The following is a 16,390-nucleotide window of genomic DNA, read 5'->3' as shown; positions in this document are numbered from 1 at the left end:
TAATACACAAACACTTTATTGAGGTTAAACACTGGACTCTAAATGTACATGGCTAACAATGCAAAACACGATGATGCATAATTCATCAGTCTGTAGTATTATTATAAGATACATTAAATACGTAGCCTAAGACTCCTTGATATTGCCATTATATCATACATTTATTTATGTTTTGTACAACGTAAAGTATAGTGTTTTGTACAGAACTGAAACCGGTTTATAACGGTATGCAATGTATTTATTAATGGCAAAATAACAAAAGCCAAATCTTATACTATGAGTTAGCCCAGTTAAGGGTAGCAAAACAAAATGCACTGCGACTAAAATTATAATTTGTATTGTTATTATACTTTATAAACATGTTAACAATTTGTAAAGTTTTTTTTCTCCTTTTTTTTTTTTTTTTTTACAGTTGGCCTAGAAAATATCATACATCGATACGTCATCACTATACAAGCACCAAAGTATTTACACAAAACATTTCAGTAAAAACTAAATCTGATATTACAGAAAAATTTACGAGAATATATTTAGGCTACTTTAAATTGTTGCTTAATGGTTTTTTAAAAAAAGTAAAAGCTGGTCTACATTAAACTGAGTAATTGTTTTCTGATCGCAGACTGACCAGATCGTGATACATTTGCTGAATCACAGTTTTGGAGAGTTACTTTTCGCCGGACAACAGATATATTTGCCAATGGACGCTTCTAAGTACCGAACGAAATTACTACTGGACAGTGAGTGGGTACATGACGAGCCAGCCAATGATTTGTAGGCTATATTACCAAGGAATAATGGGAAATGAATGAAGCCGCGACCACCAATACAGGAAAACATGAATTACATATTGTCAAACAGGTTATCCTTGATATCAAAACTTGATTGTTTTGAGTTGCCCAACCGAGCCCCCTACCCCGCTACAGACTGGCTGTGGATGTGACCTTTGTTATTTCAGTCCACACTAAGCACCTCAGTGGAAACAAGTTGAGCACGTTCAATTCTGAATAACATTATCCTTAACCCACTGGAGACCGAAGTAAGGAAAGCGAGCTCTTCCGACAGGGGCACGTCGGGAACACACATCGAGAAAGGGAGCGAGAGAAAGGAGAGAAAGAGATGGGAAGAAATAAAGAAAAAACAGCCAGCGAAGGTTAGAAAGTCATCGATAAGAAAACACAGTTGGAAGGGTGGCCATATTGCAATGTATTTAGACAAGAAATAGGTTTATGCGGAAGCAACGTGTGGGGAGAGTTCGTGAAAGACAGTAAAATTGTAAGCTACATAAATTGACATTGTATTTAAATAGGAGTGCTTCATAAGGGTAATATGAGAACACAAAGGGCGCGCTTAAATCATCAGATTATTTTGAACTGCAACGCAATGAGCGAGTAAGAACTAAATACTTGGAGACAAATCTGTAAGACAGCGGTTAGAAATAATAAGAAACAACACGAATAAATAATAGTTAAACGGACTATGTATGAACCTTGAGGGTGGTGGAATATCAGTATAAACAGGAAACGAGACAATATTTGAGTGACACAGAAATAAATAGGTTGAACTCAGACACTGCAATTATTATGCAGTCAAACGCGCAAAAACAGAAACCATGCATTTCCAAGAAATTTTATAATTACTTAATTGACTTTTCTTTTAACTCGATGCACGGGCTATATTCCAAGCCTGCGTGTTCTTAATTCCATTTGTGTGGGATTCATACTTCTTTATTGGATAAGGGTTGAAATTATTTAATTATTATGAAATGTGGCAGCGATAGACACTGGACTATGTGCACGATTTAAACCAAAGCGTAAATTTTTGCAAGAGGAAAGGCAACCAAGAATATTTTTCATAACACTTATGCTGGCTGTTTTCATGGAGATTACATTCGCCGCACTTAAGTGGGATTCTAAGTGTTGGGGTTTTATCAAAACAAAAGACAATAAACAAAGGTCTATACATACGAAGTAAATACAAGCCAATCAGTTTGCTTTTAAAAAAAGCGTCCATGCCGTATCACATTTTTTTTTTAAAATAGACTAACAAAAGTGAATATATATATATATATATATATATATATATATATATATATATATATATATATATATATATATGGACTATATATATATTATATATATAGATATACCAGGTCCAGGTCCATTTTAATTTTCATGTATTACATTTTCTAATCATATTTTTACATTTGTAAAAACAAAACAAAGATTTTATAGTTAATATTTTATAACAAAGAACAACTGTAGTGTGCACCGGTTGCATTATATGTAGTTCTTAAATCTATTTAATTAAATAAACCCAATTCTTGCCATCTTTAACTTTACTGGCAAACATGACCTTTTTTTCTGTATCCTTGCCATAACTCAATGTAACTTCGTTAAGTGTTGCATTCTGAAACCTCGGCATGAAACAAACTTGTTCTAATATTCGGCCATTAAAGTAAGTGATGCAGGAAATATGTACGCTAACCTTGCTAAATTACTCCCGAAGATCTGTTTGCAGATAACAATAAAACAACATACATAAAAACATAAGTGGATCATTAATTCATTCATTTCAAACAACTTACTGAGATTTAACACGGAACGACAACCCGTTGTCTTGCAATAAGAAGAGTTAGTGTTTACTGAAATTCAACAATCTAACCTAACAATCTAAAATCTAATTATTACACACACACACACACACACACACACACACACACACACACACACACACACACACACACACACACACACACACACACACACACACACCAACCTTTTAAATAATCATGGTTACAATACACACAAAGTTTATCATGACAGATATTAGAATAACGCAAAAAAAAAAAAAAAAAAAAAAAATTAAGTCTGACAATAAACCAAATGAATTAAAACGTGCAATAAACTAAAATGTTATATGTTTTAGATTTGTATTTTCAAAGGTCATTTGTTGCTTAAGATAATTTAATTGATGTTAGGGGATACATACAGTGCCAGTATTGCAGACATATATTTGCGTAACATATATGTATTGACTGTTTTTAATATAAATACAAAGCGTTGCATTATTTGAATAAACTTACCATTCCTACTGTACGATGTAAAGTAGCCTATAGCTTTGTATAGAGGTTGGCAGTCTATGTTGGGCATGCTTGTTCGGATAAAGAACAAGAATCTCCACCTTTGCGCTGTCATGTCAACTTCACTGGCCAATAGGAGCAGGTCTGTTGTAAATCCTGTCTGTTTACAGGCTACTCAGCGGTGAGTGACAGGCTAAGTTACAGAAGTCCGGCCCATTCTGGTATTAGATTGTAATGTAAGTCAGACGTCTCTCTCATCAGGAAACAGATCCCGATTTTACCCCTCATGCTACGATCTTTATTACTCGTATAGTGGATAACTGACTTTCTCCCAACACTTGCATTTGCACCCTGGAGAGAAGGAGTTCTGGAAACTGAACCACTTGCAAAAGCATCATTCCGAAAACATTGTGTCATTATTGGTGCACTAAACGCAATGGGTAAGTTAATAGGAAGTTTTGTAAGCTGTCAATGGGGCGAATAAAACAGGCGCGTGATACTAAGAGTTTACCTTGAACCGGGGGTGTTTACACTCTTCATGTTCATACAAGTGAAGCAAGCGTTAAGGGTCACCAACCCACAGTGCTGAGAAATACATTGGTTGCGCTTTATAATTATGCTGATAGAAGAACAATCACACTTACTTGATTGATTATTGAACTACAAGTGTTCACACTACAGAAATGTACACAAGAGGAGACGTTACAGCCTATGTGTTTTTTAACATCACTGTTTGGTCCTAGTATCAGTTCTATGTTTTTCAAAGCTCCGATATGAATATAATTAATATGGGAAATGTTTTGTGCAGTTTTGTACAGTTTGGGAGAGATAGGTAGCTATAGTGTAAAATGTTATGATTTGTATTTATCAGTTATATATTATTTACTTTAAATACTACAGAATGTAATGCACTTTTTTTTTTTTTTTTTTGCCGAAATGTTCAGCTCAGGTTCTTAAAATAGGGAAGCTGTATTACAGTATCAATATCAGATTTAGCAGATTTATAATAATAATAATAATAATAATAATAATAATAATAATAATAATAATAATAATAATCCATTTTTTGTATTCTCCTTCCATACATACCAGAGCCCGCCTTTGGGGAGGTGAATCAGCTAGGAGGTGTTTTTGTCAATGGCAGACCCCTACCTAATGCCATCCGGTTGAGGATTGTAGAACTTGCACAGTTGGGCATCAGACCTTGTGACATCAGTAGACAACTGCGGGTTTCCCATGGTTGTGTGAGCAAGATTCTGGCCCGCTACAACGAGACTGGTTCCATCTTACCTGGAGCCATCGGAGGCAGTAAGCCCAGGGTGACGACCCCGACCGTGGTTAAACATATCCGGACATACAAGCAAAGGGACCCCGGCATCTTCGCTTGGGAGATCCGGGACCGACTTTTGGCTGACGGTGTGTGCGATAAATTCAACCTCCCCTCAGTAAGCTCCATCAGCCGGATCCTTCGCAACAAGATCGGGAATCTGTCCCAGCAGAATCATTATGAATCGAACAAGGCGGTGCACCACCCTCCACCGCAACCTACTCTCCCGTACAATCATATCTACTCATACCCAAGTCCCATCGCTGGAGCTGGTGCTAAAGTGCCAACTCCTCCCGGGGTACCAGCCATTCCAGGACACATGGCTATGCACAGGATATGGCCTTCTTCACATTCTGTTACCGATATTCTGGGCATCAGATCAATAACAGAGCAACAAAGTAAGACATTGAATACGTGTTGTCGAGTCCACATTGTAAGCAATCGCATTGGCGACTTTAGCTTAACAGAACAGCACATCAAAAATAACCCAGCCTCTAAACTTTTCTCTCAATTTATTTTTAAATTATTTTGGGATCAGTGATCCCATACATTCTAACAACTGTTGTGTTGTTTGGATTTTTTTTTATTTATTTTTTATTTATTGTTTTTAGCTGTAACTAGTTTTCCGAGAGGAACGCTTTATAGAAATGAGCATTTTTGTCGCATTGCGTGCAATTTGAAAGCTGTGCTCAAGTAAAGTAACTATAGTTCAAACAGTTACATTAAAACAGATGGTTCCGGGCTTCAAGTTATAATTAAGTAGCGGATGTAGAATATTAGTACCGATATAACGAAGGGAAATGGCAGAGTACAGGAGATATTTGAAAATTAAAATGAGGTGTTTAAAACGCTGCCACAGTGTAGGCACGATATCTCTAAAGGAAATGAGGGTCACCATGTTGTTTGCTTTTAGTAATCAATCCAAATTTGTCCAGTTAGTGAGGTCAAATGTCACACAATACATAGCACACGTACAATTTTGTGCTTTTATTTGATCAACTTTACATGATCGGCAGAACAGTCTAGAATAGGTATGTGTTGTGTTTCAAAATTTGATTTCTTTTCACATAAAACAGGGCTGAGGCCTAGTGTTAAATTGTTCTGCAGCCTTAAAATAGATACGATGCCATCAGTAATGTAAATATAAACAGAAAACACAAACACGGTTGTGTTCTTTGAGAAAAGTAAACCTGAACAATTCTAGCTCTATTTTATCATATATAAATGCCACAGGATTCCAATAAACTGTCATCTATCATCTGTCAATTAGAAAAACTAGAGAAAAAACCTGTATTCTCGAGTATTATTCTGAATTCAAATATCAATTTATTTTTAAGCAAGGGTTTATCTTACAGCCATTTGAGTGTTCATATGTTAAAACTACACACGCGAACGTTATAGTAATTTATAGTGTTATATGTCATCGTTTTTATACCAACATGCAAGGCCTCGAAGTGGGCAATGCAAAAAAAGTAAACTTAACGCAAGCCGTAATATTCTATAGAAATCCTCACATTCGTATTGGACAAAAAACATCCAGGGGGGAAAAAAAAAACTTCTCAAAGGAGACTTTTATAAACAATGTATGTAATTCTAAATGATTTGCAGATGTTAGCTGCACATTTTGAAAGCCGAAATAAATTATATTCCACACTAATTAAAGTGATACATTTATAACATTCCAAACAGCTAGTCTACTCGCAATATTAGCTTTTCAATCAGCTTGATGGAAATGTTTGTTTTTGTTCTAGAACTTCATAGCTCAAACAAAAAAAAAAAAAATAAATAAAAAAAAAAAAAAAAGGAAAAAAAAAATAAAAAAAAAAAAAAAAAAAAAAAAAAAAAAAAAACAACAATCAGCTTGATGGAAATGTTTGTTTTTGTTCTAGAACTTCATAGCTCAAATAAGATCTTCGAAGTAACAAGTTAATGTGGACTGAGTAGGTAGAGCAAAGGGCTTTGTTAAGGATCTGAAAGTATTAAGAAAAACAACATCTACTGCATTAAAAAAAGCAAGCAATAATTGAAAAGGACATACAAATATTGTAAATAACATTTATAATTACCTGTCTATCTAATGATTTTTGGTTACATTAACAAGGCCTATTTTTTTTTAAACTTTTTTGGGGGGAGGGGGTGGGGGGCTCAAACAGAACCTTTAATTTTATATCTGTTTATATATTCAGTACACATACACACATGTAGCCTATGCACCAAGTACATGCCTGTAGGCAACTTGATATATATGTTAAAATCATTATATGACATTTAAGGTAGCCCAATTTCTGTTAATGAGGTAAATCAGCACTCAAATGGTGCTAACCTGTTTAATATTTTCAAAAAGGGAGGTTTCTATTTATCACCCAAGGCCTGTCAATCATGCACAGTTAGGCCTATATCAATATTATATGAAAGTAGGCCTATATGCTGGACTTCCATTAACGACTCCTGGTTAATTTCCTAATTAATACCATAGCTTGCTTTTTCTAACTAAAAATTCAGGGCTACAAATAAATTTTCGGCTCTGGGAATGTATGGCCTACAAATACTGTAAAAATATACAATGACTGTCAGTGAAAAGTTAATGTAATTTTGTTAAACTCACACTCCCCTTGCTGTCTACAAGGTTACTACACCTTACTACAATTCCATGAAACAATTTAGTACTTTTATAACTACTTTTAATTCCAACCGGAGAAGCATTTTCATAGGCCAATTAATTTAAAGTGGATTAACAAAACAAAGTGACTGATAATACTCTTTTTTATATTGTAGGTTTGACTGCTCAATTTAAAACCTGAGTTGAAATGATATAAACAGCTGGATTAGTTTCACTGGTTACTGATTTTTATCCTGTTTGTTGTATTTTGTGTTGTGTGTGTGCTTTACCTCCAGTTAGTGACAGTTCTTCCTATCCCAGCGCCAAAGTAGAAGACTGGAGCTCATTGAACAGAAGTAATTTTCATCCACCAAGCTCACCTGTAGTCAATGGCATGGATAAAGCCCAGTTAGAACAAGAAGCCAAACATGCACAGGTAAAATACATATACATATCTATACAAATACACTCGTTATTATTATTTATTATTATTATTATTATTATTATTATTATTATTATTATTATTATTATTATTATTATCACATGGTGAGTTCAAAATAACAAAATAACACATGTTTGTGAATTACCAGATTTTTTTTTACGTCTGACTAATACATCCTATTCAACGCTGAATTAAAGCAATTAAACATACATATATTTGTATATTAATATCTCTGCACTTAACAGCAATGACTTTTTTTTTTACAAATTCGTTTTTATTTGGTGCAATATTGCCCAAAAATAAAGACCATATAATACGTAATATCTCACACAAGATGTGATGCTATAATACCTATATTTCAATACAACATATACTTATTCACGTTTAATGTTACAATTTATTACAGAATCTCCCTTTTAAATAATAATAATAATAATAATAATAATAATAATAATAATAATAATAATAATAATAACTTTATTTTGCGCTAGATATTCTACCACATTCTCTGCCCACATTTTTTCAAAACGTTTCTAAGCGAGGGACATTATTGATAAATTATTCACGTAGAATGCTTATATCCTATATGGAAAATTAGAGCGGATATAAAATACATATAATATATCTATACAAAATACGTTTGAATAAATAGACCCTGTTTGTACTCTCAAACAACAAAACCAAAAAGCTCGACGTGTGTGCCACTGTAAAGGCCTATTTTAATACAACCGTTTATACCAGGAAAGGTATATGTTTACCATAAAATTAATTCGCGTTTCACATTTATCATCGCCATTCAGAGATTGCCTTGTGTATTTGCGTGGATATATATTTGGAATCAATATACTCAATCTGCACAACAGAATGCTTTATTCAAATAGCTGCTTATTTCTGATAGAATAAAAGCGCTCAGTGATGAAAAACAACGAAGGTTGCATGTTATTTGTACGATTAAAACGGCATGCGTGGTAAACTTTGTGTTTCATGTAAGAACATACTTCGTTGAGGTTCACATATGCCGCAAATTATATGCTCTACTATAGACATATTTTTAGACATTCCAAAGGCGGTACTGCTTATCCCTTTAAACGGGGCCCGCTATAATAAAGAATAGACTGTATCTTATGCCAGCATGACAAAGGACATACTGAGAAAGAAAACACGTAGCTGCCGTCCTGTCCCAATGGTCTGTGTGTAATGAATAGTATTAATGGCGAACATCGGCGTATTATTGTGTTGTGTCTCGCCACGACGGTGACGTGTTAGACATGTGCAGGTATGCCAACATCATCGATTTTGCCAAGAAGTATTAATCCGTTTTGCAATCAACATTTATTTATTTATTTATTTATTTTAAAACCAGTGCTATTATGTCCAAACAATTTCACGCAATTCAACCAAAGGTCAACACTGTTTTATGTCAGGAACTCTTCAGGAGAAAATAATGTTTTTCATGGAATCAAAATCGCAGAAGAGGCCTCAGCATCACGCAATATGCACATATTGCACATTGAACACAATGGTTATAGGATACGGTGCAATTAATAATTTCTGAATGTAATGACTTGAATGAGAAATATAACAAAAAAAAAAAACCGCTTTTTTTTCTTTGCCTTCTTTAATTGCTTTTATACTTGTCTACCCCTGCAGAGTATATATTAAACAACTTGCTTTGGATTACATTTAGCGGTACAATAAAAACAAAAGAAAGGTCTTTTAAGTAGAAAAGTTTATGTTTGAAACTCAATTCCAATGCATATTGTTTTTTTTGTTTTTTTTTTTGTGTGTGTGTGTGTGTGTGTGTGTGTGTCTGTAAAACATAGCAGAGGCAGATGTCTGTGCCAAAAACAGAAACTTCCAAATTGCAGTCCTGTATATTTCTCTCACTGCTGGAAAATTCAAATAAATTATAAAATCTGATCTTTGTTACAGGAGAAAACATCGGGCCAGTTGTAAAATAAGTTACTGTTTTCAGTCAAATGCCCATACCGATGTTCCCTGTTCACGTTGCGGTGAAGGTCACTTAGCAGATCCTCCCTATTATTATTATTATTATTATTATTATTATTATTATTATTATTATTATTATTAGTATTATTATATACAGTATTTGTGACATTTTTAAATAATACGATTCAGAAATATTTAATAGGGCAAGTCTTGGCCAGAGAAGTCGGATTGTTTTAACAGAAAGGGGATTTCAGTGAGGTCGTTGGGTTTCCATAGAGGCAGCTGAGTTTTGGCAAGAACTGTTATTAATTCAATGTGCAACAGCATGCTGTCTTAGATGGCATTGCACACTCACGCTGATGAAATACAACACTTAGAAAAGGTGGAATTCATATAATATTCAATGGAGTTTAAATACAGCTTGTCAGTAGAGCATAATGTCTCCTTAATATAATAATCTAAATTACATTATGTTACATTTACTAGCTATATATTTTAGGTTATGTTCTTGAAATCGTTTGCAATATCAATCCAATGACAAAATATACTCACAGAAGTCAAGTAAAATTGCACGTTTTATTTGGTAAAAGTGTGAACTAACTATAAAGGCAAATATCTTGAAAATTCTAATGATAGGTTACATAATTTTGATATGTAGTTTATTGTTTTAATAATGCTTGCTGGCCTTTTCACATATGTGCCCCAAAATCCCATACGTGCAATGCACAAGCAATATGTTTAAAATAATAAAAACTAAATAATAAAAAAATGGTGACAGTTGTGATTTAACACCTTCTCTGTCATAAACATATTTTAGTAAATTTGGTATTAAGTGTTTTACATTTTGTTTTTATAGTATTAGTTTCAGGTTTAAGAAATATTTTTGCTTTTTAAAGCAACTTTGTCAATGGATGTTTAATGGCAACAAAGGACAGTTTGTAAAAAGCAAAATACATGTTAAAGATAACCTGCCGCTTTAAAACAATATTTTTGCAGGGTAGAAATTTGAATAATATTTTAATACATAGCATTTCTATATCCAGAATATATATTTTAAAAAGTTGAGATAGCTTTCATTGTTAAGATTTAGATGATTTGTGTAAAACTATAGCCTGAATTGAGCTATCAACTGACCGTGCCAACAACTCAACGAAAAAATCACTTTCCAGGTTCTGTGAAATATTACACCAGAAAACCGCAGACAGACTGCTGGGAATTAGTAAACGTACCACAGTTCATAGTGCTATTATTCAGATATTTTGAGGAGCACTGCAAAGTTAGTGTGACCGCCACTGACTCGTTCAGTGACCTTAGCCTTTGTCCTCCTCTGTAACATTTTATTTGAAACAATATTTTTATGCCTGGTGGGTAAATGAAATATTTAGTTGTTTTTAACAAATGAAAAACAAATTGTTTCTTTCCTTTAATAGCTGTTCTTGACGTTTGGCAACTGATAGGCAATTAAACGTCTATATCTGTCTGTGTCTGGTAGGAGTAGCAAACTGTAGAGGGAGAGCCACTATTCGAGATGAATATGTTTACCGGTGTATTAAGAGTCTAATTTTATAAATACGTTTCCTTTCCTACCACTATACATTCCTTCTGGTGTTTGATTTGTAGTTGGTGTTAAAAACTGCACAATCACATGTTGGCATATGCACAAACAATGTATACGTTATGTAGATACGTGTATTAGTTTTGAACAATAATTTTTTTTTGTACTGTAGTGGAACAAATAATACAATTTGCATGTACATTGTTTATTAAATTACCAGGTATTGTCTACAAATGTATATATATATATATATTTCTAAAATCGAATTCCTGGTTTCACTGCTATTGTCAATTATCAGGTTTTCAGTTTCATGCCTGTTGCTGGCTTCTCATTCAACAAGTAGATTACTCATCCCTTGGGACTATGCTGCAGTGATTTATAGATCCCATTTTTAATCTGTAATTAAACAGGCTGTTAATGAGTTTCCTACCTGCCGCTCACAGTACACTGCTTGTTTGGCAGAAATCTTCTTAATTATAATTTTTGTTGTTTTTTTTTTTCCTTTTTACTAAAATGCCATAGATGGCAATTTAATCAAAGCTGAAGCTTTTATGTTAAAATATGCAAAACACCAAATGCAAATAATGGATGGTCTGGAAGGGCAAACCAGTATTTGGTAAAATTGTTGTTGTATATCCACACAGGCCTTTGCTGCAGTACTTACAGATATATTGCCTGCCATTGGAGTAAATGTTTATATAAATATATATCTGCAATGCGCCTCATTGTTAAGAAGACTGAGGGCCAGTTCAGAAAGTCTCACTTAGCTTTTGTGCTGATGATAAATAGGGCATATAGATCACATTGAAACAGATCCTTGTCTTTGCCTGTAAACTGAACAGTGCAATAATGATACACGCCTCATTAGCTAACATAACATATTAAGCTTCAGCAGTGGTATTGCTCGACCATTCGAGTGGGGCCGGGGTGTTAGGGGCAAAAGAGGACAGAGGCATGCATAGAAAAATGCATAGTTTCACCATAACCAGGACATCATCACCATCATTAGTTTATATACAGTATATAATACTGCTTGTGTATATATATATATATATATATATATATATATATATATATATATATATATATACACACACACACACACACACACACACTGTTTTTCTGTCAGAATAGGGCTTAATATTCTTGTCAACATTAAAATCCAGTGTTCTTTTTATATACATTGGGCCACTGGCAATATGGCATACTTTTATGATTTGAATTTGACATTCAAGCTTCAGGTCATTAATAACCTACTTAATTGTCATGTACATAACTTATTTATTTATTTATGTATTTATTTGGCAGGCACATTTATCTAAGGTGTCATAGATATTTTAAAATAAAAAATGAATAGAAACTTTTTTTTTTTAAATCAATTTTTTAAAAATGTTTTGTATTATTACTATCCATAATTTTTAGATATAGGGATCATGCCAGTTCCCCTTTTCCTAATAATAATATTTGCATATCAAAAAGTATCTAGAACTGCAACAACATTTAGCATTACCCGTACTTCATTATGTTAAGAAATCAAACAGGGTGCCATTTAACATTATATACAAGATTGTTCACTTTCTACATTGTGGGGTCAGACAAATCTCTTATTTTCAAAATTAACTTCTAATGTTGGAGCAGCAATTCTCTAGTTAGAAAATGAAGATCATTTGAATGCAATAGTGTCTGTGTAGACTATAATGTGGATTTACTGAAAGCTATCAGAGGTTAAACTAAATGAATGCATTTAGCCTATACAGTGGCATCATCATTTGATTTTCATTTTGATGTCACAGGCCATTCATTTTTTCATTTAACATTTTGTACATTCTTAAAGCGACAGTCAAGGCTTAACAATTATTTTTCTATCTTTGATCTTTTTTTTTTATGAAATAGGCACATTTTCAACAGAAAGAGCTGCTTCCTGATACCTTATTAATTCCTGTGCTGCAGAGTACAGCTGTGATTATTAGAGTGAGGAAGGGAATGAGCTACAAGGTGCCCAGTGATATTGTTAGTATTGCTAATAAGATATAAGAAAATATATTTCCAAGCCAAAATCCCTGCTTTGTAAAAATATCAGCAATGTATTTTCTAATTTCCTTCCTCTTTTATTACCTGCAGACGCTGAATGGATTGCCCACAGTGAACAGCTTTGTCTCGGCACCCAGCATGGCGCCCTACCACCAACCAACCCAAGTGTCACCCTACATGGCGTACAGCGCCACCACGTCGGGCTATGTGACAGGTCACACATGGCAGCACCCCAGTGGCAGTGCTCTCTCTCCCCACAGCTGTGACATCCCAGCATCGATGCGCTTCAAAAGCATGCTGACAGCCAGAGAAGGTAGCCACCCTGTCACTGCCTCAGCTCTCTAACAGAAATTCCCCACTGAAAACAATTTTGGGGGGCCCACACTTGGCACAACGAGGTGTCCACTTTTTTGGCTTCTCTGATTCAATGATTCTAACACCCTTTGAGGACCTTCAGAAAGTTTTTTAAATACACCCTGTTTTGAGCGCAACAGAGGTTGTGCCCAGTCCAATTCCCAATCCAAGTGGCCTCCAAACTAGAGCAGCGCTATAGAGGAAGTCTACCTGTGAATTCCATATTTGAGCACTGGACTTTTACAATTGTACGGAAGCACATGTTATACACAGATAATGGTACAAAGAACATATTTGATGTCTCATTAGAAAGTAGTAGTGATGGTATGATCAAAGTGTTTATGTGAAGGTGACCTGATAGATTGTACTGTGTGGAATACCGGTACACAAAAACAGAATATTTTGTTCTTAGCCTTTGTGCACTTAAGCCATAATGTAACCTTCCTTCCATAAATCAGTTTAGTAATATCATATTTTTGCACACCCGGTACTGATGGGTTTAAAGTTCAAATTTGATTTTAAGGTTACCAAAACAAACAAATAATCAAACAAAACAACACTTAAGAGAACTTCTTTTGATTTTGAATTCAGTTTCCTGAAAGGGTTACAGGTACTTGGTCCATTTTGGATTTTTGTTTTCACAAGGTCACACTTATTTATTATGGGATCATAATGAACATTGCAAATTAAGTGCAATTATGGATGTGCGACACCAAGCAAAGGTTTTATATCCAGTATACTAGTTAGTCGCCTGTCTGCAAACTTTGTATGCCACCATCAGATTGTATTTAATGAAGAACAGTGATACCAAGATTGTTTTAATCTGATTATGCTCAGTTGCTTTCTAAAATCCACCTTTACGGAGTATTTTACAGCGACAGCCCAAACCCAAAGTGTATTACATGTAAATTAAGATTTACAGCACATTTTGAATGCAACAGCAGGAATTGGTAAAATACTACGGGTATTAGTGATGCAGTCTACTGTATTTAAAACCTTTGTTTGCATGCAAGAACAACATTAACTTGCACAGAAAATAAAAGGTACAAAGATTGCATGAAAGCTATAAGTGACATGGTCTATTTATGTGTAAATACCATAATGTAATTGTGAAGACTGTTTAGCAGAAAGACTGTGGTGGTCGTTTTTGATTTCTAAGCTGTACTTGACTGAGGTTAAACGATAATGTATCTGATGTTGTTTGTAAATACAAAGGACCAAATTTATTTTCTTAAACTGCTGTTAAGTCTCTGCTTCACTTTACTGTCCCCAACTCCCTTTCTACAACTTTACTCCTCCCTGTTTTGCAAAGGTGGTGGGTGGCCCGAACACTTCAAACCTGCTCTCCTCTCTCTATGTTAATACAGTGCTACATTTTATTTTGAAATGGAAAAGGCATTTGAAGCTTTTTCTTTTTTTAAAAGGACATTTTCTTTCTTTAGCAGATCGACAGAAAAAAAAATTAGCCAAGTAAATCCCTCGGCCAAAAGCTGGACCATTGACACCACAAGGGTGCAAAAAGAAATTAAATGAGCAATTAATAGAACTGTTAGAGGTTCCATAATTCAATGCTTTTGTTTGAAACCTCTAATAGGGGTTCCCAATATGAAGTATTACATTGTGGAAGTCTCAATTCTTCTTCTAGAAATTCTAATCAATATAATGTGTCCAGTAAATACATTCTTTTTTGAATGCTGTTTCACAAAGAAATATGGCCCTGAAATCATTTTTTAAAATTATTTATCATTCTTTAAAATACTGCATACTTTAACAGAATGCAAACAAGACAAATGACTGGAAAATACCTGAACATCAATTGAGATAATGCCTTTTTTATATATACATACTTGTTTAATTAATTATCCATACATTACCTTAATGTGAACTAAATGTGGACCAAACGCAGATTTTTGCCAACACCACTGTGAAACTGAGCTGCCTTATCCTTTCTGGCCAACATTTCCTGAATATATTTAAGTAGAAATACTCATTTCCAGCTTTTCCTTTAATATATAGCTTTAAATGAATGTAAAGGTAGCTCGCTGTAAAGTTTACATTGATGTAAATATTTATTTGTGTGCATGTATACTGGTGGTGGTGCTGAGTACCGAGTTATTTAAATGTAATTCGTTATTATTTTTAATATAATTTCTGCGTTTTTTTTTTTTTTTTTTTTTTTTTTTTTTTTTTTTCATTTGCAGTTTATAAATCCACACAAAAGGTGCATTTACACAGGTCTGACCATACATTTAGAGAAACAAGCATGCTTAAATTGGGAAAAAAAACAAACAAAAACTTGTACTCTACTAAAATCAGTTATTTAAATCCAATTTGTTATTCATGAAACATTTCTAGGGTGATTGTAATCAGGGTTTAAAATGTATTCTCTCTCTGTAGAAAACATTTGCAGTCTTGCATACAATTGGTTTCAAAACATTTCTGAGTGCCCAAACAGATTCTGGACACCTGATTTCAACTAAGAGTAAAAAAAATAATAATAATAACATCAGCATTCTGCATTAAACAGTGTGCTTTTAGATCTCCTTCATATGTAATTAACTCACAGCAAGAGACCAAGAAAGTCTATCCAGATGCTGAAAGTATAACTAAAGTGGCCAAGGTACTGCCTTTTCAGCCATGGGTATTTTCAACTCTTAATTTAATTGTATCACATCACACCTAATTAAATCTATAGAAAATGTAATGTCTCTGAAATTCTTCTAGTTTAGAAGTGAAGGTGTTAGTTTATTTTTTTCATGATGAATAGATTACAGCATTTGAGTCCTTATCCACCACTTTTGAAATCCCTGGTACAAAATCAACTAGAATTTTGCAAAATTTTGCAAATCTTTCACCATATACAGTAAATGCACCTTCTGACATTTCACACTATAAAATGGAAAGAATGACCCTTTGAGAACTACACATAACACAAATATATCTTTATAAAATATCTCATGAAAAAATAGCATTGCACTGTTGACATTCCTGTAGAACATGTGGAATAAAGATTTTCCATGAGGTTAAAACATATATTTCTTCAAAGGTTTTCT

At 33.8% G+C, this 16,390-nt stretch overlaps 1 protein-coding gene across 1 annotated transcript; it reads left to right on the top strand.

Annotated features, from left to right (window-relative positions):
- The first annotated feature begins 3,313 nt into the window (after positions 1-3,313).
- LOC121329563 (paired box protein Pax-9-like) lies at positions 3,314-15,507 on the top strand. Its single transcript, XM_041275204.1, has 4 exons — positions 3,314-3,519; positions 4,172-4,804; positions 7,302-7,441; positions 13,074-15,507. The coding sequence occupies exons 1-4, from the start codon at positions 3,516-3,518 to the stop codon at positions 13,326-13,328; spliced, it is 1,032 nt and encodes a 343-aa protein (XP_041131138.1). The 5' UTR covers positions 3,314-3,515; the 3' UTR covers positions 13,329-15,507.
- The last annotated feature ends 883 nt before the right edge of the window (positions 15,508-16,390 follow it).

The sequence above is a fragment of the Polyodon spathula genome, chromosome 17, assembly GCF_017654505.1.
Source record: "Polyodon spathula isolate WHYD16114869_AA chromosome 17, ASM1765450v1, whole genome shotgun sequence".
In the NCBI taxonomy this organism is placed as follows: domain Eukaryota; kingdom Metazoa; phylum Chordata; class Actinopteri; order Acipenseriformes; family Polyodontidae; genus Polyodon; species Polyodon spathula.
This window is presented reverse-complemented; position numbering and strand designations above follow the sequence as displayed.